This window comes from Sceloporus undulatus, chromosome 3 (genome assembly GCF_019175285.1).
Source record: "Sceloporus undulatus isolate JIND9_A2432 ecotype Alabama chromosome 3, SceUnd_v1.1, whole genome shotgun sequence".
Taxonomy (NCBI): domain Eukaryota; kingdom Metazoa; phylum Chordata; class Lepidosauria; order Squamata; family Phrynosomatidae; genus Sceloporus; species Sceloporus undulatus.
The window spans coordinates 172137746-172160007 of record NC_056524.1 but is presented as its reverse complement, the minus strand read 5'-3'; the positions used below and the strand labels follow the sequence as shown (position 1 = coordinate 172160007).

The 22262-nt window shown below is 40.9% G+C and overlaps 1 protein-coding gene across 1 annotated transcript in view; it reads left to right on the top strand.

Moving 5' to 3' along the window:
• Positions 1–28: 28 nt before the first annotated feature.
• The window catches only part of SGPL1 (sphingosine-1-phosphate lyase 1), a 49740-nt gene continuing 27506 nt past the window's right edge, over positions 29–22262 (top strand). The window contains exons 1-5 of the mRNA XM_042461151.1: positions 29–186; positions 11033–11198; positions 13212–13279; positions 15211–15358; positions 16683–16762. Of these exons, the coding sequence (XP_042317085.1) occupies positions 184–186; positions 11033–11198; positions 13212–13279; positions 15211–15358; positions 16683–16762 (465 nt within the window). The 5' untranslated portion in view covers positions 29–183. The remainder of the gene's footprint in view (positions 187–11032; positions 11199–13211; positions 13280–15210; positions 15359–16682; positions 16763–22262) is intronic.

The window sequence follows — 22262 nt, the reverse complement described above, 5'->3', positions numbered from 1 at the left end:
CCTAAGCAGCGTAGGCCTCTCTCTCCTCCTTCCTTCCAGCCCCTCCAGCGTGAATGGGGCGGAACCTTTGCCGGCCTCCCCTTCGCCTGGTCCGGCCCAAACAAACAAGGAAGGCCGCCTGGAGAAAGCCACAGGCCGCTCTCAGGAGGAGGAGGAGGAGGACTAGAGAGGCTTCGCAGAGCCATGGTGAGCGCCATTCCCCGATATTCAAAAACCTTATTTGAAGGCAAGTAAGGATCCACACTGGAGAGATAACCCGGTTTGGCAACGCTTTAACTCTTTGCTATGGAATTCTGGGAGTTGGAGTTTGTTGTGGGGCCTCCGGCCCCACAGCAAACTCCAACTCCCAGAATTCCATAGCAAAGAGCCAGGCAAAGAGTTAAAGCGCGGCCAAACCGGGTTATCCCTCCAGTGTGGATGCAGCCTCACTGTCTCCATCCTGATAGGGTTTTCTTGGCCAGTTTCTTCAGAGGGACATCTTCTGAGGCTGAGACAGTGTGACTGGCCCAAGCTCGCCCAGTGGGCTCCCATTAACTGTGCAAAGAGAGCTCCTTGGCCAGATTTGTTCATAGGGGGTTGAGGCTGAGAGAGTGTGACTGGCCCGATGTCAGCCATTGGTGTCCTATGGCCAAGCCAGGACTCGAACCCTGGTCTCCAGAGTCGTAGTCCAGGGCTCAAACCACTATAGCTGCTGGTGGCCCCTCTTAGGAAAGGTGCTATGTATCCTGGAGTTGGAAGAGATCCCCCAAGGGCCATGCAGGAACCCCAAGAGATGGGCATCCAGACTCTGCTTAAAGACCTCTAAAGATGGAGACTCCACCACTCTCCAAGGAGCTCTTGCTGCTAGGAAGCTCCTGCTAAGGTTGAGGTGGGATTTCTTTTCCTCTACTTTGAATCCATCGCTTTGGAGCAGCAGAAAACAAGTTTGCTCCATCCTCCTCTATTATATGTTGCTGTTGTTTGCCTTCAAGTCGTTCCAGACTTTCTTGGTCAGTTTCTTCAGAGGGGGTTTGCCATTGCCATTGCCATCCTCTGAGGCTGAGAGAGAGTGACTTACCCAAGGGCTTCATGGCTCAGTGGGGATTCAAACCTTGGACTCCAGAGTCATAGTCCAGGACTCAACATCACTATGCTAGGCTGACTCTGGTCCAAAACACACTGCAGAAATAATCCAGTTTGAGAATGCTTTCACTGCCTTGGGTCAGTGCTAGGAAATTGGAGGAGGTGTAGTTTCGTGAGACATTTAGCCTTCTCTGTCAGAGAGTTCTGGTGTCAAACTACAGTTCCCAGGATTCCCTAGCACCGAGCCAGGACAGTTAAAGTGGTCTTAAACCGGATTATTTCTGCAGTGTGTTTCGGATCTTCTTCTTCAGTATGGCATCTTTTCAAATATTTAAACAGGGCTATTATATCACCCTTTAATCTTCTCCAAGCTAAACATACCCAGCTCCCTAAGCTGCTCCTCATAGGGCTTTTTGGTTCCCAGACCATTCACTGTTTTTGTCTTAAGAAGCCCCAGTTGCTCCAACTTTAGAGTTTATTACATGGGGTTTATCCCACGCAGAAACGGGATTTAAAACGGGAAAGTCCTGCAAAAACGGGGTCGTTTTCACATGATATTGTGCATTAACGCGCACAGAAAGTGGACAAATCCTCAGAAGCAGGATAGTTTTCACACAACGTCGGGGGGCATTGAGCATTAATCCAGCATTAACTCTCACAGAAAGTGGACAAAATCCCAAAAGTAAAAAGCGGCCAATTTTGTCCACATTCTGTGCTGGTTATTTTCACATTAATGTTCCATGAGTCTGAAAACGATGCCACTTTTGTGGGATTTTTCTGGGATTTAAATCCTGTTTCTGCACAGGATTTAGGCATTTATTGTCCTGTGTGTTAAACTCCTTTGTTCAGAAGGCACATCCCTTGACCACTGTCCTCGAGGAACTTAAATTTGCTTGTCTGCCTTTCCCTACACGGATCTGGTGAGTAAGGAGGGATGGTGAGTGCAGTGTGTGCACACCTGGGCATGGAAGATTTTGAGGACAGAGAAGGCCTTGCTGTTGTAAAGGCAACATTGGTGTTGGAAGGGGGATAAAGAAGGCATCGCTAAATAAGCCTCCTGATCCCATATCTTTTGGGGCTTGGATGAGAGACTGCCAGGGAATACTGGGTGCTGTAGGCTATATTTCAGAAGAGGTTACCTCTGAACCTGGTAACCAGGTGTCCTCCTTTTTCAGGACGTGCCTTACATTCCAGCCTTCTGTCCAGGAGGAATTTCAAAACACCCTCCATTTTGAGCATGACTAAGAAGTGTGAATTTATATTTCTAGGAGTGTTTTGAGCTTTTATTTGGCCATGCACTACATTTTTCTTGAATGCCTTAAATTTTGCGGTGCCTTGTCCTCCTTTGCGGTGAGGACACCTGGTCACCCTGCCCCTGAGGATTCCTTGAATAGCAGAACCCTATGAAATTCATGGGGTCTCCATAAGTCAGCAGGTGACCTTAGGGCACATACACACACACACACACTGTGATGGTGTGAGCCCTGTCAGAACAGATGAAAACCATTTTTACAGCAAAGAAGCAGTAGCTCTTTCCAGATGCAGTTGTGATCATTCATGTGACAAGTGGTGTGATTGTGGTGGTTAATGCCTCCCATGTTTCCCTATTCTCATTGGGGATTTCCAGTTAGGTCAGTCCATCTGTGCCAGGGGAAAAGCTCAGCTTGTCTTAGGGTCTGAACTTTCTCCCTTGCTTTGTGCGGGTCACGATGGTAGTGATTTATTCAGTGGTTTGTTGTCCTACGCTCCATATTTTACACACACACATATGCACATACAGAGGTTTTATTTATCTCCCTCTAAAATATTGGTCTCCAAGATTTGAGGTCTCTCTCTATATATCTCTCTCTCTCACACACACACTCTGACTCTGATTTTTATGTTTTCTTGTCCCTGTTCTTACCCCTTTTTTTGTTTATGTTTTATTTTCTCTCTGCTCCTTCCCCTCCTTTCACTCCCTCCCAACCACCAAATAGGAAGTCATCTAGACATGGGAAGTGGTGAAATCTGGAGCCCTGTTTTGTATTGCAAAGCACTGCATAGAAAAGTTAGGGAAGGCGGCTAAAATAAAATTGTGCCACTACCGTCAGATAAAACTAGGAGGTGAGAAACTAGACAAAACAGGGAGGTGAAAAGGGGCCAGGGCAGAAAGAAGTATACGATTTTTGATCCGCTGCACTCCCTCAAAGGCTTTATTGCCAAGTTAAATGAGTTGGTCTTTAAGGTGCCCATTAAGGTGCCCAAAGTCTCTTTGCTGTTTTTACAACAGAGTAACATGCCTGTCCCTGCCCTCCTTGTCATGCTTTAAACACATCTCTTTTGAGAGCGTTTCTGGGGAATTTCTTGATTTAGTCACACACTGGTTGGCTTCACAAATTTTAAAACCTCGGTTGAAAAGTTTTGAAGGACTGATGGGATGATAGTTGCAACTGAACTTTGTGTGGACAGAAAATGGTCTGTTGTCTTGTGTGTGGCAAGAGATGGATGGGAATAAGAGGGTGTTTTCTACTTTAAAAAGAATCTCCAGAAAGATACGAAGAAATACATTGTGTGAATTTGGCAGCATACAAATACATTTTTCTGTGTAATTGCAGATGGCTCCCGAAAACATTTGCCAGAATTGCAGATAGCATTGCAGAGTGTACTTACAGTACATACTGTTCTCAGATGCTTAAGTTCTTGTCAGTACTTATGGATGATGGTGAGGCAATTTGTGTGTTGGCCAGATTTACAGTGTTAATTGATCCCAAACGCTTCAGGGTTGCTTGTGTTTACAGCTGCAACAGCCCATTAAAATGTATGTGAGGAAAATGTATTTGTCATTTATTACATTTATATTCATAGAATCATAGAGTTGGAAGAGACCACAAGGATATCCAGTTCAACCTCTGCCATGCAGGAATTCTCAATCAAAGCATACCCGACAGATGGCCATCCAGCCTCTGCTTAAAGACCTCCAAAGAAGGAGACTCCACTTCTCTCTGAGGGAGCATGTTCCGCTGTTGAACAGCCCTTACTGTCAGGAAGTTCCTCCTAATGTTGAGTTGGATCTTTTCCTATAGCTTGCATTCATTGTTCTGTGTTCTAGTCTCTGGAACAGCAGAAAACAAGCTTGCTCCATCTTCAGTGTGACACCCTTTTCCCAGCTCCCTAAGTATTTCCTCATAAGGCATGGTTTCCAGACCCTTCACCATTTTGGTTGCCCTCCTCTGGACATGCTCCAGTTTGTCAACATCCTTTTCGAATTGTGATGCCCAGAACTGGACACAGTATTTCAGGTGAGGCCTGACTAAGGCTGTATAGAGTGGCACTATTACTTCCCTTGCTCTAGACACTTTGTTCTAGGGAAGTCTAGTCTTTGTTCCAGGGAAGTCAAGGTGAGTTACATGGAAGAACAACCTTGTGAGTAGGTTTGGTTGAGAAATGATGGCTGACTGAAGATTTGGACCTGCACCTCTCCTTTCTTGCTTTAGCAGTGCTACATCATCCTCACCTGTCATAATGAACCTATTCATTTGTTATACGCGAGAGCACATTTTCCAGCATAGACAGTTCTTGCAGAAAATGGTCACCAGGGTTTGAGTCCCAGTTTAGCCATGAAAACCACTGGGTGACCTTGGATACGTCACACACACTCAGCATCAGGGAAGTCAGTGGCACAAATCTTGTCAAGAATACCCCATGATAAGTTAGCTTTAGGGTTATCATAAGTTGGAAATGGCTTGAAGGCACACAGCAACAAGTGGCAAGTACACATAAGTTCATGCCCATCATGGAAAAAGAACTGTTATTTTCTATTTTAATTAAAAATGCCTATATATGAAGAACAAACTTTAAGTGAACAGGGATAGATGCAGCTATAGTCATGGGCAACCATGCATATTCAAAAGAACATTCAGTGAGGCCAGGGTCAACATTGTGATGTAAATCCAGATTTGCACCTTTATTGGTGTACATCTGGAAACATCCTTCCACGTATGCCTTTTCCTATCTGTATTAGACCCAGAGTAACTGTTCAGTAGTCAATAGTGTACTCAAACTTGATTTGACAAAAATCTTCAAGTAAATTTGCAGTTCTGTGTAGTGTTGATGTCAGTAGGAACCACTTTGGAGTAATATTTAGAATATGTCCTTCCTCCCCCACCCCAGTTTAGATATACATTGCTGAGATCTACTTTCTAATTAGTTCACATTCCCAGTTCTTTTAATTTTTAGTGTTCTAATCCATATGTGCACCAGCTTTTATGTGGCTTCTCTTGATTTCAGGCACTTTCTTTTGAGCTCTTGCAATTTGCATAATTGCTTAGCTTATTCAGGCATATTTAAGCCTGCCTTTTAGGCCCAGAAGCATACACAAAGCACACAGAATCCTTGACAGTTGACATACCATATGCTTTGTTCTTTAAATTACATGTTCGCAACATTTTTTCACAGCACACTCTACCTGTCTGACCAGTTTAAGTCCATTTTCCCTACAGTAGGCCAATACATGCTAAAGTCCTTTATACACAGGAATAAAGCAAGTAAATGGCTATGGCTAGAACTTTGCGTAGATCTAAGTGATAGTGGTTTGAAGCCATTTTAAGTGTTAGGGTTCCATTCCATGGATCTGGGATTTTTTAGTTTGGAGTGATACTCAGATTTCCCCCCCGGACAGAATTCTAATGAACACAGCCGACCTATAGTCCATGTAGAGAATTTGCAAGTTTCTCAGCAAACTTCAGATCCCATAACAGTTAAACTATGTACGTAGTGTGAATCATACACTTTATCTACAGGGATCTAGTTTTCACTTAAAATGTTCTCACTACAGTATGTTGGCTGCATGTGTAGAGACTGCAGGTTAAAGTCACATAATAAAGTGTTCCCTTGTATTTAAACATAAATAAATCCCTTAGCATAAGATTCTTAGCATGACAGTGGGAAAGATGGCAACCTAAGTCTCTTCCTAACTTGCCAGATTTCAGAATTCCAACTTCCTTCTTTGGTTGTGTGGAGGTATGTTACTGTGTGAAAGGATAGCCCAAACAAAGATTTACACTAACTTTGTGGAGAATGAAATATCAGGCTTGAGAATCAACATCATCTGTGCTATTTGCCACCTTTTACTGAGCTCCCTTTCATTTGATATGCCATTAAAGATAGGTTTAAGATGCAGATTAACACATCTCCAGGAACCTATTAGAGTTGCTGGTGGAGTCATCCTTCTAGATGACTTTCCAGGTTTCAGTCTCTTCATGGCTGCTGTAAATACAGTTTCTGATGCAGAGCATTTGAGAGAGAGTTTATATTCAGGATATAATAATTGAGCATACCTTGGCTTATGAAAATAGGCTTTTATCAAGTTTATTTGCATATAAATCTACATAAAATTCCTGAAACATTTGTCAATGTCTGCTGGGGAAGAAGTCAGGCTAGTTGCTTTGAACGTTGTCATTTTAGTGACTTCCTTGCTGGTCTTTCTTTTGAGCACCTCAGCATATGTGCCACCCAGTTGTCTTCGACTTATGGATGAGAGACTTCCAAAAGATACTGTAATTAATAGCCCTGCTCAGTTCTGTAAACTCATGGCTGTGGCTTTCTTTATTGAATCAGTCCAGCTGTAATGTGGTCTTCCTCTTTTCCTGCTGTGTTCCCGAAATTGTTATATTTTCCATTGATTCAAATTTTCTTATGATATGTCAAAGTATAATAGCCCTAGTTTAATCATTTTGGGTTCTAGTGAGAGATCACTAGGTATCTCCTTTGCACTTTTATGGGATAGCCTCAGCATTGTTCCAAAGGGCCAGTTGGTTCAAGAAGGCTGCTGGATTAAAAAAGAAAAAGAAAACACCAAAGAAGTAGCAGACCATCACATTAGTCTCTCATGCAAAGAGTGCTGGTAAAGATAGAATTTCTGAAGAAAACTGGCCTGTGTTTTATAGATCATAGCAAAGCTTTTAACTGAGTTGATCATGAAAAGCTGTGGATTGCTCTAAAAGACGTGGATATGCTGCAGCATTTCCTTATCTGTGTGTTTGTGTGTGTGTGTGTGTGTGTGTATCCTGTACTCTGGACAAAAAGCCACTGTTTAGCTAGAATACAGAGAAACAATTGGCAATATTACAGTATTCTCACAATAACCTTGTGAAGTTGGACAGTTATTAGTCCCTTCTCTTTCTCCTGTTTGATTTTTAACATCTTTGCCTGATGAAGAAGACAGTGAAGTTTCAAAAGCTTGTATCACGTATTTTGTGCTTTTTGTTTGGCCCAATAAAGTTATTGCTGTTTTGTGGATTTTCACAGTTAAGAGATACGCCCAAGACCACACAGTATGTCTGGGAACTTAGAACCACATTCGCTAAATGCATGCATAGTTAATTCTCCAATGTCCAAGACAATTGGTTCTGTATTACTGATTGATGAACAATACCTTTTCTTCCTGCCTTACAAGATGGAGAACAACATCAGCTCTTGTTGCCTTTCTTGGAGAACTGCTGTTATACTGACCTTAACTTTTGATTACTGGTTGGCATGCATAGGGAGCTATACTGGGGCAGATAAAATTGCCTTGTCTGTTTCTCCCTGTAATCAGCAGTTTCATTGTGCAATGTACAATAAGGAGAAACAGCAATAAAATATACCAGACATATCAGGGATCACGATTGCAAGGCTGAAGTTGTTATCTTTTGTAGCATGGTTCAAGATGCAGGCTTAGCTTGCTTTAATCATTAGATCAGTATAAGCATCCTGATAAACAGGAGATTAAGTAGTTCTTGCTGAACTTTGATCTTCTGTTAAAAAGAGAGAGAGAGAGAGAGAGAGAGAACATGACCCCTCTTCTTAGATTATTCAAAGATAAATAGGGATTTATTAGTCACCTGCTTAAGGCTGATCTTGTGTGTACAGTGGGCCCTTGGTATCAATTGGCTTGGATGTTCAAGTCTCATTAAATATAATGGCAGAGTAAAATGGTGTCCCTTATATAAAATGACAAAATTAAGGTTTGCTTTTTGGAATATATATATATATATATATATATATATATGGAATATTTTCAAGCCATGGATTCTTGAATACGTGGATATGGAGGGCCGACTGTATATGTCTTCAGGTTGCTGTGAACTTATGGTGACTATGAATTTCCTGGGGTTTTCTTAGGCAAGGAATACTCTGAAGTCATATTGCCAGTTCCTTCCTCTGAAATATAGTCCAAACACCTGTTATTCATTGGTGATCTCCCATTCAAGTACTAAACTTGGCCCTGCTTAGCTTCCAAGATCAGATGGGATCTGTGCTCTTAGGGTATTTAGGCTTTAGAGAATGATAAGTATGCGCAGAGAGCTGCATTATACCAAGTCATATCATGGGTCCATCTAACTCAGAATTGTCTAGAAGCTGACAGCAGCTCCCTAAGGCTTCTGACAGGAGTGTTTTCAGCCCTACTGGGAGATGGTGGCAACTGAACCAGGAATCTTTTGCATCCCATACATGTCCTCTCCTACTGACCTACTGTCCTCATTAATACTACTGCCTTGATTCATCAATCAAAATTAGTGTTCAGCTTTATTTATTTTTAAGATTCAAATTACATCATAAAATCTTTTTTGGTATTAAAACAAGTGACAAAAGCCATGCAAAGAGAGGAAAATTATAGTATGCATTCTCATTAAATACACACACAATATAATCATTTGCTGAACTTATAAAGAGAGCCCTATTTGGCAGAAATAGAGCCGTGAGTCTAAAGGGACTAAACATTTTTTAAAAAAGATTGAAATTAAAATTTCAATGTAACCCAAACTTTAGATACCATAAATACCAGTAAATGTAATAATAAATCTGCCGATCCTCCTCATTTTAAAAAATATAATGCTTTCTGTTTGTGTTTTAATGGTTGTTTCTCTGCCTTCATGAGATTAAGGCTACATCCACACTGTAGAAATAATACAGTTTTAACTGCTGTGTTTTAGTGCTATGAAATTTTGGGAATTGTAGTTTGTTGGGGCACCAAAGCTCTCTGACCAAGAAGGCTAAATGTTTTACAAAACTACTGTTCTAAGATTTCCATAGCATTGAGCCATGGCATATAAAGTGGTGTCATACTAGATTATTTCCACCATGTGGATGCAGCCCAAGTCACCTTATATAATGTTGTTTAGTCAGAGTTTGTTAATGTGGATGTAAATGCAACTCTGTGAGTAACCTTTAAAGAAGAGTGTGATATTAAAAAGCTTGTCTGGTTATTTTATTAATTAATGTTAGGAAGAATTCCCCCACTGTCACCAATTTGTCTAACAGTTCCAAACTGGTTATTCTTCCCCCAAATAAAATGACTTCCTTCTGGGTCTGTTGCTCATTATAGGCTGACCGTGTTGCTGTGTTGTCAGCTGTCAAACATTGTTACTCCAGTTGTGGAGACTGAACTGTAAATAGCATTCAGGTGTGGAGTGTCATAATAAGGATAATATTGCTCAGTGTATGCTGCAGTACATAGAAGTGCAGGTCTCAATTAAAACCAAACACCACACCTTGGCAGAGAAGCTTTCTTTGAGCAAGTTTGATTAGGTTGGAAGTTGAAGAACAGGTCTGAGAAACAAAACATGGGACACACACATATGGGATACAACTCTGGAAAATGAGAGACTTATTTCGGTGGTAGATAGACCCGTTTTTGGCTGCAGTTTTAAATCTGAAGTCATTGTTGTCACTTCACAGATACTGGCTTTTAACTATGGCTTCTTCTTATGTCTAAACTCAGAACTTTAATTTGTTCCTGACTTCCCAAGTTGACTGCCCTGAAACAAGAGCTGACAAAAAGAGTAGGAGAGGAACAGACCTGAAATAAGGCTAACGAACTGTGATATTCTTAGTTGTCTATGGGAAACTTCATGATTAAAGCAGCATACTGTATTGTTGCTAAGGCAAAAACCATGGTTTAATAAACATGTTCATGATTGCAGCAGAACATGGTCATGGTCTCAGATCAATTGTTAGCTATATGTCCCAGGAAAGAGGTTTATGTACAGACTGTAGAAATGACTGTGTTTCAGTTGAAGAACATGATGTTTATAAGCCTCTTTTAAATAACATTGTTTGTATTTAGATTTAACTCTTAATTTGTTTTTGGTGGTTATCAAACACTTTCCCCCTAGTCTTTTAATAATCTGAGCAGGAGAGAATAGCATATTGTTTCTCTAGGTGCCTTTGCCTGATAATTACTAATTAGATAAGGTTTATTTTTTCCAAATAACTAGATCTTTTGTGCTCGGTAACAACATAGTTAATGTAAAATGTCTGTGCTTCTGGGACAGAAAAGGTCTCTTACACCTGCAAACTTTCTGTTCTCCTTCCATTTTAGTATAATTACTGCTTTTATGGACAAACATCTTAGGCACTGAGTGGGTGGATAAGCTCTCTACCTCCCATTTATGCTCAAGGTTGGGTTGGGATTGGGATTGGGATAGGAGATAACCTCACTAGTCATCAGCAGACTAGATCATTCTTCTTGCAAGATGCATGACCAGAAAATGAATGATCTTCCCCCCTGTTGATCTACTGTTGTTCCCATAATTCCTTACCATTGGCCATGCTGGTGGGACCTGGTGGGTTGCGGAGTCCCAGGACATCTGGAGAAACACAGGTTTGTCTTTAGCATGAGAGGCCTGTTACAGACTGCCAAAATAAAGCTGCTTTGGGTCTCTTTGGAGGTATGCTATCTAAATGATGCATGCATCCTAAGAATCCAGAAGCTGCACCAAAGCTGCACTCCAGTGCTTAGGAATGGAGTGTGGCTTTGGTGCGACCTCCGGACTCTTAGGACCCATACATCATTTAAATAGCATACCTCCAAAGAGACCCAAAGCAACTTTATTTTGGCAGTCTGTAACAGGCCAGAGAGACTTCTAATAAATAAATGCAACTAGTAAAGAACTCTTGCTCTGCTTTGCCCTTGTTTGATTTCTCAAGATTCATCTGTTCTCTTTCCTAGGATGCTCTTACTACATACAAAGAAATCTTCCTGCAGTATTTGAACAAGACAAGAAATAATGTGAATGAAAAGTGTGCTGGGATTGAGCCCTGGCAATTGATAGCATCAACAGCTGCAGCTACTCTCTTGCTTGTTTGGCTACATGCATTCCTCTTCCAACAAGAAAGTAAGTGTCACAAATGTCTGATATAAAGAATGGCAAACTGCAGAATGCTTTTGTGTAATTTAATGGTGTTCTAATTATGTTCTTCAGACTGGGTTTCTGGGTCTTTATAAAAATAGCTATTTGTTTGCCACTAAATACTATAACAGAATTAATACATACTGTATATATTTGACTATAAGTCAACCTCATGTATAAGTCGAGGGCAGGTTTGGGGGCCAAAATTATGGATTTTGCCATGACCCATGGATAAGTCGATAGTAAAACTTCAGTGTGTATATGTGTGCCCGCGGCAAGAGGCTTTTTAATTAAGCCTTTTTGTTTCAGCTTTCATTTTATCCTTCACTCCTTAGACTCAGGCAGGAGAGGGACTCTTGTTTGTTTGTTTAAAAGCAATTAACCATGCAGGATTTTTTCTGCTTGGCTCAAAAGATAAAGAAACTTCTCTCTGACTGCATGGGGAAATGTGAAAGAGCTGCTATCACATTACCATACTGACCTGTAAATAAATTGACTTAGGATTTTGGGGTCAATTTTTGGGCATAAATTGATCAACTTTTAGATGGGTATACAGTAGAGTCTTGATTATCCGTCCTTCAGTCATCTAACATTTCAGATTATCCGACCAATTATCTGCTTGGGGGTGTGGCTGTAGGCATTTCCACACCCCCAAACAAAAAATGTTGTTACTGTAATGTTACTGCAATGTTACTTTTACTGTTATTGCAATAAAACTTCAATATGTTTGCAATTCATAGTGATTTCAAGGCTTTTCTTGGATCCTCCAGATTATCTAACATTTTCGGCTATCCGACTATCAGCCCTCCAGCTTATGTCAGATAATCGAGACTCTACTGTATACGGTATTTGATAGTGAGGCCATAACAGGTGTGCCTGTATATATTCACACAAGAGGTTAATGTCATGTGTTTCTCGTTTCAAAAAGTATTCTACTGGTTCTTATGTTGATAAAGTGATGCTTGGAAATGCACCATAGACTTATTGACAATTAGAAAGGAGCAGTGATGTCCCCATGCCCGGTGTCACCATGTTTGGAAGTGGCCTAGTAACATGCTTGGGGGGGAGGACACACTGGCCCTCTAGGTGTTGCCACAGTGCTCCTCCTGCTCCTCATGGGACCAGAGCAGGCTGCAAGGGTGTGTGCACACTCCTCCTCTTCCTCTGTCCTGGGCTTCCTCTCCAGAGAGAAAGCTCATGGCTAGAGGAAGAGGGGGAGGGGGAATGCATACATGTCCTTGCAGGCTGCTCTGTTCCAGGATTCCTTTCCAGGGAGAAAGCCCAGGATAGGACAGCTTGCAAGAGCATGCATGCTCTCCACCTTCTCCTTCTCCATCTCAGGCTTTTTCCCTGGAGAGGAATCCTGGGACAGAGCAGCCTGCAAGGGCATGTGTGCTCCTCCTCCTCTTCAGTCCTGAGTTTAAATAGCACAGTTTGGGAACCACTGAATTAGAACACGGACCAAACCTCATTTAGCTTCTGTGCAGCTTTAGAATTTGAGCTGTAACCCCCTGCCCCCCAATGATTTTGCCTGGGCCAGTGTAGTTCCTTCGCCCATGTACTGTACTGTCTATACATTGCCCGCAAGAATCGAGGACATACATGCATATGTATTTGGGATCAATGTGACTATGTATGGTTCTCAGCAGAAGATTCCTAGCAGCCAAGATGACCGAGTGTCTGGGATTTTAGTTTCTTAGTCCTTTGACTTTCTCTTGTGAAATGTGAGGGAGATGTGCTTTTCATGAAAAACGATGGGAAGCGTTACAGGGTTGGAACACTTTACGTGTGTGGATCACTTTTGGGGCATGCTAGGTGGGTTTATGAGAACCATGAAATAGCCTCATGAGAGAGAACTTTTAGCTGTTCTCTTGTAGGTAAAGGGAAGCCTCTGTCCAACTGTCTTTCTCATTCCTTTCTTTTCTTAGAAGTCTGAGATACTTCAGTGCTATTAAGTGTGATATGATACAATTTTTCTAAAAAAAAATTCTTTCCTAGGTTTAACATCACGATTTAAACAATGGTTCTTCAGATTTATACGCAAACTGCCTATCATTGGTACTGAAGTAAGTTTTTGAACATGAAGACATTTGTCCTTGTTAGCTTGGTGGTAGAAAAATTAAGATATTGATTGCTCTTTATAGCTTTCTGTCAATTCTCAAATAAATGAAAGACCTTTTAAAAATGTACAAATACAAAAACATTCCATTTTAAATAAAAGTTTTAAATATAAATTTAGAACCGTCTCAAACCCAGTAAGCTACTTATTCATCTCTTTCTGAGAAAGGTCTGTATCCTTGCAGAAGAAAAGAAGCTGAAGTGACAATCACGGTAGAAAGTACCCTTCTTGGAGGTTGATACAGGAACCTTCTGGAAGGCCATGTGGGAAGACAGATAGAAAAATATTTCTCTTATATGACAGTTTGATCTCTCTTGAATGATGTAGATATAATGAGATTTTTGGACAATTAATTTTGAATTTGTCATAGTCTATGGCCATTTTCTCCAAAGCAGCTCAGTCTAATGAGAAAATATACAAATAGCCATAGATCTACATTCAAGATTAAAAATAATTTAATTGAAAATAATAATTGTAAGCCACTCTGATAGCCTTTAGGGCTGAAGGGTGGGGTATAAATACCATAAATAAGATGACTAGGTACTTGATGTATCTGTGTTTGAAGATCTTGGCTGGAAGACAACAGAGAAGAGTTTTTATATTGACTATTGAACCTAGACTAGGTTTTACTTGGCTCAATTTGCACAAGGATACCTTTTGACCATATATGCCAGCTCTTCACTTATCTGTTTGCAATATTTACAACCAAATTGTGAAACTTCTAATTAATCATAGTTTTTTGTTTTGTTTGTACTGGAAAACCATGGTTAATATGTCTGAAGAAGGCAGGCTATTAAACCACATTTTGAAGCTGATTCAGTATACTGCTTATTTTAGAGTTGGTAACCATATTCCCTGGATCAGATGAAATGGAGGAATTATGGTTAATTAAGGACTTCCCTGGTTTGATTGTTTGATCAAAGGGATTGTGGGCATAGCCAGAGCAGCTTATTTATATTGAAGCTTACTAACAAATGATTGCCCAAATGCAATAAATGTTGAACAATCTTTAATAATCTTTTATTTCCAAATGAAGAATTGCATGAAACATTATGGGTTAATGAATGCTGTTTAACTGAGAAAGGTCCAAAAAAACTGTTACCTTATAAATTTGCAGTTGTTGAGTGCATGTTTTTGTAGAGCTAGAAGTGTTGCAACAGTTCATTTAGCTGTTATCTTCCTAATCAGTCGTGAATTATGTTTTACTTCATCTTACTGCATTTTCTCATTCATATTAGAGAGAGCAGATGAAAGGTGCAACATTCCTGAAAATCGTAAAGCATGGTGTAAAACTACGCTGTAGAAATAATGCAGTTTGACACCACTTTAATTGCTGTGGCTCCATTTTTGGAGTCCTGGGATTTGTGGTTTTACAAGGTCTTTAGCCTTTTCTGCCAAAGCATGCTGGTGCCTCAAAAAGCTACAAATCCCAGGGTTCTGTAGAATGGAGACTGCATTATTTCTACAGTCTAGATGTATCCAAGATCTTACAAAAAAGAAAGAAAGAAAGAAAGAAAGAAAGCCCTGTGGCAACTTTTAGACTGACAGATAAATGGCAGAATAGACCATGCTAGCCCATAAACCACAGTCTACTTCTTCATATGCCTGCAATATAATCTTGATGATAGCCATGAGCAAATGGGCATGATTCTCCCTCTGGGTGGTGGTGGCAAATAAAAGACCTGAAATATATGCAATAATTAGTTTGCTGTCAAAATGAAATTTAACATCTCATCTCAATCAGATTCAAAACTTGCTCAGCTTGGCTTGAGTGGATGGGCTTGTAAATGGCAGCATTCGATAAATTGAAAGTGAAAATACACAGAGTGAGTAATAATTATATTAACAGTGCCATGCATTGCTTTTCTGTCTTTATAGATCCAAAAACAAATGAACAAGACTGTGAATGATATGGCTTCTGGTTTGTCATTCTTGCAAGACAAAAAGGACTATATCAAAACCTTGCCAGCAAAAGGCTTGAGTCAGCCAGAAGTGTTGAAGATGATGAAAGAATACAATGCTATGGGTAATGGATTTGCCTGTGCATTAGCACATGTAAATGACTTTCATAATCAGTCCCATGACTGTTGATGTAAGAGTCCAGGGAAAGTGGGCAGGTTGACTAATACTTATTAGCAAATAATTGTAAGTTATCAATACCACCCTTTCTTCCTAAGGCATCCTTACACTATATAATTATAGCAATCAATTGCCATGCCTACATCCTATGGAATCTTGAGATTTGTAGTTTGGCAAGGCACTAAGGCCCTCTAGCAGAAAATACTCCTGGCACACAGGAAACTATAAATCTAAATATTCTGTAATATCAAAGTGCTATAACTGTGTAGTGTGAAAGTGAATAAAATTTAATATTCTGAGGACGATTATGCCTCTATTCCAGAATTAAAGAAATGGTAAGTGTAGGAGGAGAAAAAGAAAAGAAAAGCCTGCTTTTTTTGTAATGGCGATATTAAATTGTGTTAACAATCTTTTAGAAATCTGCTCTGCACTGAGCTGAGAAGGGAGTACTTGTTTGTTTTGCAGACTTCTGGATGTAAATGCTGGTTACCTTTTCATGATTTTCCAACCCAGCCTATACTGTTTTCACATCCATGGATGTTTTTGGTATCCATGGAAAGTGATTCTGCTGCTTCCATAACAGCAATTAGTAAGTTGGACTGCATGTGCTGCAGAATCATGTCTGTCTCCATCCCAATCTTTTCCTTCTGCATCATGAGTTCTTCATGTGAGTTACAGCAATAGTTAAACATTGCTTGGTTGACTATATTAACCATATTGCTTGGTTAATTATATTTAAGAAATCAGGGCCACTGACTTTTACATCAGCCCCATAATTGTCTTCATTGGCAATATTTTTTTATTTAAAAAGTGCATGTATACACACACACACACACACACACACACACACACACACACACACACACAAGCCCAGCTTGAAAAAGCCCATTTACAAAAAAGCCCAACTTCAACAAACAAACAAACAAACAAATAATCAGTTGATCTTTTTGATAAGGCCCTGGCTGTTTACTTCTTGTCCAGACTGTTTACTAATATAAGCTGAGCTGGGCAACTGGCAGGTCTGATTGCCACTTTTCTACCCACAAAACATCCTTAGTGAGCTGGGCCATGTTGTCCACCCCTGCTATAAAACCTCCACACCCCACCTTGAGTCTAGTGAAATAATATATGTTCCATTTTGAAAATGGCAGCATTACAAGCTGCCCAGTCATTGTCACTGATATTATGAAAAATGGATTACAGTTCTGATTTGCCCAGTGATTTTAATCATGATGGATACTAACCAGAGCTTTTTGTGCCAATGTTTTCAGGCGATGTACGTTGGAAAGATGGCAAAGTATCCGGTACAGTGTACAGTGGGGAAGAGAAACTCACTGATCTACTTGTTAAGGTAATGCAGCATTGTAGTAGCTGAAACTTATACTTAACCTTGCTTAAATGCATGTGCATAAATAAAAATAGCACCCCATAACAAATGAAACTTTAGAAAGGGAATGCAGAAGTTGACAGAAGGAGATCTTGGTGAAATACCTGATAAATAAAATAAATTTCTACAAGAGATAACTGGCTAGGTCTTGCTGTACATGCTGAGGAAAAGATAAGATAAAACAGTTTTGCCTCAACAAGTAACATGTCACAGAGGAATGTACATCCTGACTGTGACTTTCTGGGGATTTAGGGGCTGAACGTTGAATGCCAGCCTCAGGGCAGAGTGGGGGCATGGCCACATGACACACGCCCCAATTCCACCCCCAAGCTGTCGTCATGCTGCATGACCGGCCACATGGCAGACAGCATTATGGCACTCCTTTGGTGTGGCGTTCAGATGATACATGCCAGAAGGAGCACCGGAAAGTGCTGAGGTGGTGGCAAAGGCATCCTTTTTCTGGCTTCAAAAGGAGCAGCATTTTGCCATTCTTTTTTAGGGCTGGAAAAATGGTGGATCGGGGCCATAGCGTGTAGTTGCCACAGCCCTGATCTGGCGAGGAAAGGGGCGATGCTGCTCCTTTGGGGAAGTCTGTAGAGCACCTTACTGCATTTGAGGGTAGTCACCATGAGGCTCCACCTCCATTAGGCTGTTCTGAAAGCTATTACTGTATAATTTGTTTCAGTTTTACACTGCAGCAAGCCTTTTATGATTATGTAAGAGCCTCAACTGTTTTAACAACGTATAATACCCTGCTATTGTTGGTGGCATCTTCCCCATGTTCCCATGTTATGCTCTATGTGATAGTTTTGACTGAAAGATAATAGCGGGCCCAGACTCACCTTGTAAACTTGGGCGCCGAAAAGTGGCGGTCTGCTGCCGCCGCCGATTGCAGTATCCGGGAACCGCAGCAGCTAAACAACACGGTTCCCGGATGCTGCAAAGAAGGAGAGTGAAAATCGCACTCCTCCTTGTACCCTGGAAGAGACGCCACAAATGCCGAAGCGCACACCCGCGGCGTCATTTCTGGGGCGTGACATGCGGACGCAGTGTGTCAGCTATGTCAAGATGGCAGCGGCCGTGTGGAACGGCCGCCACCATTTTGTACAGACTGGGTCTGTATTAGGGTTATGGGCATCAGGAAGTGACGCCCCTTTCTAACCCTAATATGGACCCAGTCCATATTTTCAGGCCCATCTGTAACGGGCCTTGTGCCTGTGTGAGGATTCAAACCCACATTGCTCTAACAGCACACTGGTCCCCAATTATGGCAAATGGAACAAATCAAAATGTTTTGGGTGGGGATTCTCCCCTGCACCCATACTGGTAGGCTTGACTATTCAGGGTGGAAATCCAACACAAAGTCCTTCGTCTGTTTTTCCTTTCCTTGTGGTCGTGTTGCAAGGGGTCACTACTCCTGAGGTCAAATATATATATTTGTTTTTCATAGAGGTAATATGATGAGGTTAAGATCTGAGGAAATAATGCTAAACATTGTCCTAGAAATGTGGACGCTGTCTGTCTATATAGTGTGTACTATTGTTCTGGTCAGTAGAACAATAACTTCTAAATTCTCATAGATTGACTGAAAACACACTTTTTGACATAACATTTTGAATTTTGTTTACACTTCCCCCTCATTCCCCCCACACAGACAAACACAAACAAGTAGTAATTTCAGTAGCCTGTCTCTCAGCTTGCAATCATATATCTGTTTCCTTATATGCAGGAGAACAGAATAACAACAACTTGCATAATAAATTAAGCACCATATTTTGTTTCACAGTTGGACAGCATTGACAAGATTGTGCAAGAACAGGCCATTATAAATTTGGCATTAGCTCCACTTACTGCAGTAGTTGACAATACATAGTAAAGCTCTATTTGGATCTCAATTTGGATTTCCTGCATGGCAGGGGGTTGGACTGGATGGCCCTTGTGGTCTCTTCCAACTCTAGGATTCTAAAAATAAATAATAATAATAAAATTCTAGGGACATGATCTAATACTGTAATCTAAATTCATATGTTCACCACTGCAGGTTAGAAATAGGCATAAGCCCCTACAGTCGATAAGCCCCTCTTCTGCTGGCTGCTCTCAGACGCCTGCTGACAGAGCAATTTGCTAGTAGAGTCAGCAGAAGAGCCAAAAAGGAATGGAGAAGATCCGAGATGAGGGAGGAACCAAATAATGCCACATCGAAACCTCCCCCACAGCCACAAATTTAGGTATTAAGTACTATTTAGTATCCCTAGGCTGCGTGCAGATTTGATTCAGTACAGCTCCCACTCACCTAGTGCCAGCTTAGGTGGCTCTTGGCTATCTTTGCTCAGTAACTTGAGTAGTAGCATTTACATTTCTATACCACTTCATAGTGAAGAAAGCATCTCTAAGCAGTTTATAATCCATAAGCCAGTTGCCCCCAACAAACTGGGTACTCATTTTACTGACCTACGAAAGGATGGAAAGCTGAGTCAACCTTGGAACCCTGGGATCGAACTCACAATGTTGTGGCTGCAGGACTGGCATTTAACCACTGTGCCACCAGGGCTCCTGATGTTCCTCCTTTCCATTTATAGGTCTGTCTTGACTGACTAGATTGCAGCTTCACTCTTAGGGTCTGTGAGCTGGATATATTGATCCCCTTACAGTATGGATAACAGAGAGTTGTAATGCCCCTGAATAAGAGCTGAATGACTCCCGAGGCCTGGCTCCTGAGGCCTGACTTACAGTAGGGGAGGGCAACTTGTGGTTCTCCAGAGGCTCCTCCATGTGTTTCGGATGACAGGTCCAAGATTGCAGGCTGCCTGGGGCTTCTATGCCTATGTGCCTCAGATTTCTCTGTCCCCAGAGTTTAGGGCCCTTCTGGGAGCGGGCAAATACAGCAGCACACAGATCTCCTGCGTCTATCCTTTTGGATTTATTTTTTTTTAAATGAGAGGGATATGGGGTTGAATGAAGATGGGAGAAAGCCCACAGGTGGTAGCTTCTTTGAAAGGATTAAAAAAGAAATAAAATGAAGGTCTCACCACAAACACTCTGGTAATGATCCCTCTAATCTGTTTTAGGGAGCCCTTCCAAATGGCTGGCTCTATTTTGAAAGCGCCAGACCCCCCCCCTTTCTCTGTCTAAGTCTGTGCTACAGTGGCAGCAGGTGCTGTGTGTATGCTTTTAACATACCACTGCATTTTCCCCCAGTTGCTGTGCTCCTCCTCCCCTCCCCCCATTGAAAGTGGAGAAAAATGACTGTCAAAACTCCTGATTTCTTGTCTTCCTTTCCATTTCCTAATACATCTAAATCAGAGGTCTCTGTGTTATCAAGATCATCTTTACTCTGTAATACATTTGAGTGTATTTTATAACTTGTAGCTCTAGAAGAGAACAATGACAGTGATGAATGGACATGTTTGACCAAGTGCTATGCAGTAGCAGCTCTGAGCTTTTTCTTACATTTCTTTATTCCTCAGTGAGGGAACAGATGTGTGACCTAGCCAAGCTGGTAAAATATTTCTTATTTCTAGGTGCCTGGGAGTTTTCCCTGTCCTGTCTCATAATGTGGCATAAGTGCCTCCTATAAAATCCTCTTAAGCACTATGGAGAAAAGGCTTTAGATTGAGAAGCTGGTGAGCTGGCATGTGGTTCTTATTTGTTTTCTTCACCAGCCCCTTTTCATCTCCATATTATTTTCTCTTCCTTCCCATTTCATCACCAGGGAGAAGTGGAATGCCTTTCCTGTGATGTATATTTAAATATAGGGCTGGTTTTGTCTTTCTCTTTCCCATCCCCCCCATTTCATGGTGCCAGTCTGTACCACTTCTATGTTTTTGCATGTTCTTTTCAAAACTAAACTTAACTTGCAAGGTTTGCATGAATCGCTGTGCATATAAGACACATTTCCATACTTTGTTGAAAACTCCAGTCCTTAGCAAATTACCATTCAGCATTCTCTCATGAGATGTGCAAACATCTGTGTGTCACAAACTTTTGTGGAGTCTCCCCCTCCCCAACTTTCTGGTGGTTGTTTTAAATGAAAGCCATTTCAATATTTGAAATGTAGGTTAAATAGATGCATGTTTAAGACATAATTTAGAGGTGTATTTGACAGCTATTGCAATTTCATGTTACAGAATGTGTAGTTTGTATTAAGATTTGTAATGTAGAGGTGAAAATACAGAGATAGAGATGATAACTGGCATTGCTAATGGCTTCCCAGTATTAATAACCTCAAGACTTTACTCAAGTACTTCTTTTCTTAAAGCATTTATGGACGCACAAAATAGTAATACTGAATGTTCATATCTTAAGTGTTGGAGCAACTTAAATTAGCTATTGTATTAGTGGATCCATAATGCGTGCAACTTCAGGTATATACTTTTCTCATCTGCATTCAGTTTAATTGAGCTCAAATGCTCTTTTTATTTATTATTTATTTTAAACATTTAAAACAAGCATCCACAAATTGGAATGTTCAGGTGTAAAATATATGAAAAACTATTTTTTCATTGGGCAAATGCATGGAATATCAAGTGGCACAAATGAAAGGAACCCTTTACGTATTTTATGCCACTCTGTGGATAGTTGAGACCCTAAAAAAGTAAGATGGTTGCAGCAAGGATGATCTTTTAGCCAGAACTTATGGAGCAGGGGAATCTGGCCTCCCAGATGTGCTGGCCTTGGCTACCCTTCAGCCTCAGTCAGCATGGCAATTGGAGGGTGCGATTATGATCCAGATGGTGTTAACATGAAACAAATGGGAATTGTGTGGCTCTCCAGACACTGTTGCATTGCTATTTCCAGCATGCCTCACCACTGGCTATGCTGGCTAGGGCTGCTGGGAATTGCAGTACAGCATCTGTATAATTTCCACTCCTGGCATACAATGTAAAGTAATCGTATTCAGGTTCAGGGCCTAACAAAGCATTATGTGCATTATACTGGTCAAAGACCGAATAAATTTATATTACTATTACTGCATTATGTGCAGATACATATAGCAACATTTTTTATGAGGGGTGTCACTTTGGGAATACATTGTTGAGAGCGGAGGGTGACAAAAAGTGAAGGGGGCTAATGATTTTCCTGCTGTGTGATTCAGTTTCCCCTCTGGTTGTTTCCTTTCCATGATGTGTGACTGCAAGGGCGGGTAGACTTTTAGAACCCACTGTGTAGTATGAAAGAGGTCTGTGTTTGGTGACAGGAGGAGAAGCAGAGGCAAAGAGGGCAAAACTTAAGCAAATCCTTCTGCTTCTCAGCTATAAACTGACTCCAACACAGCTTTTCTCTTTAAAAGAATACAACTGTTCTTCTTTTTAACTTACTTGCTTGTAAACATTAATACATTTATTTAATTTGCTTAATTTATTTATATCTTACCTTTCCTTCAAATGCCACCCAAGGTGGCTCACAAAATAGAATTGAGAGCTGGTTATGCCTCTATGCAAGATGTAATACATGGAAGTGTCAG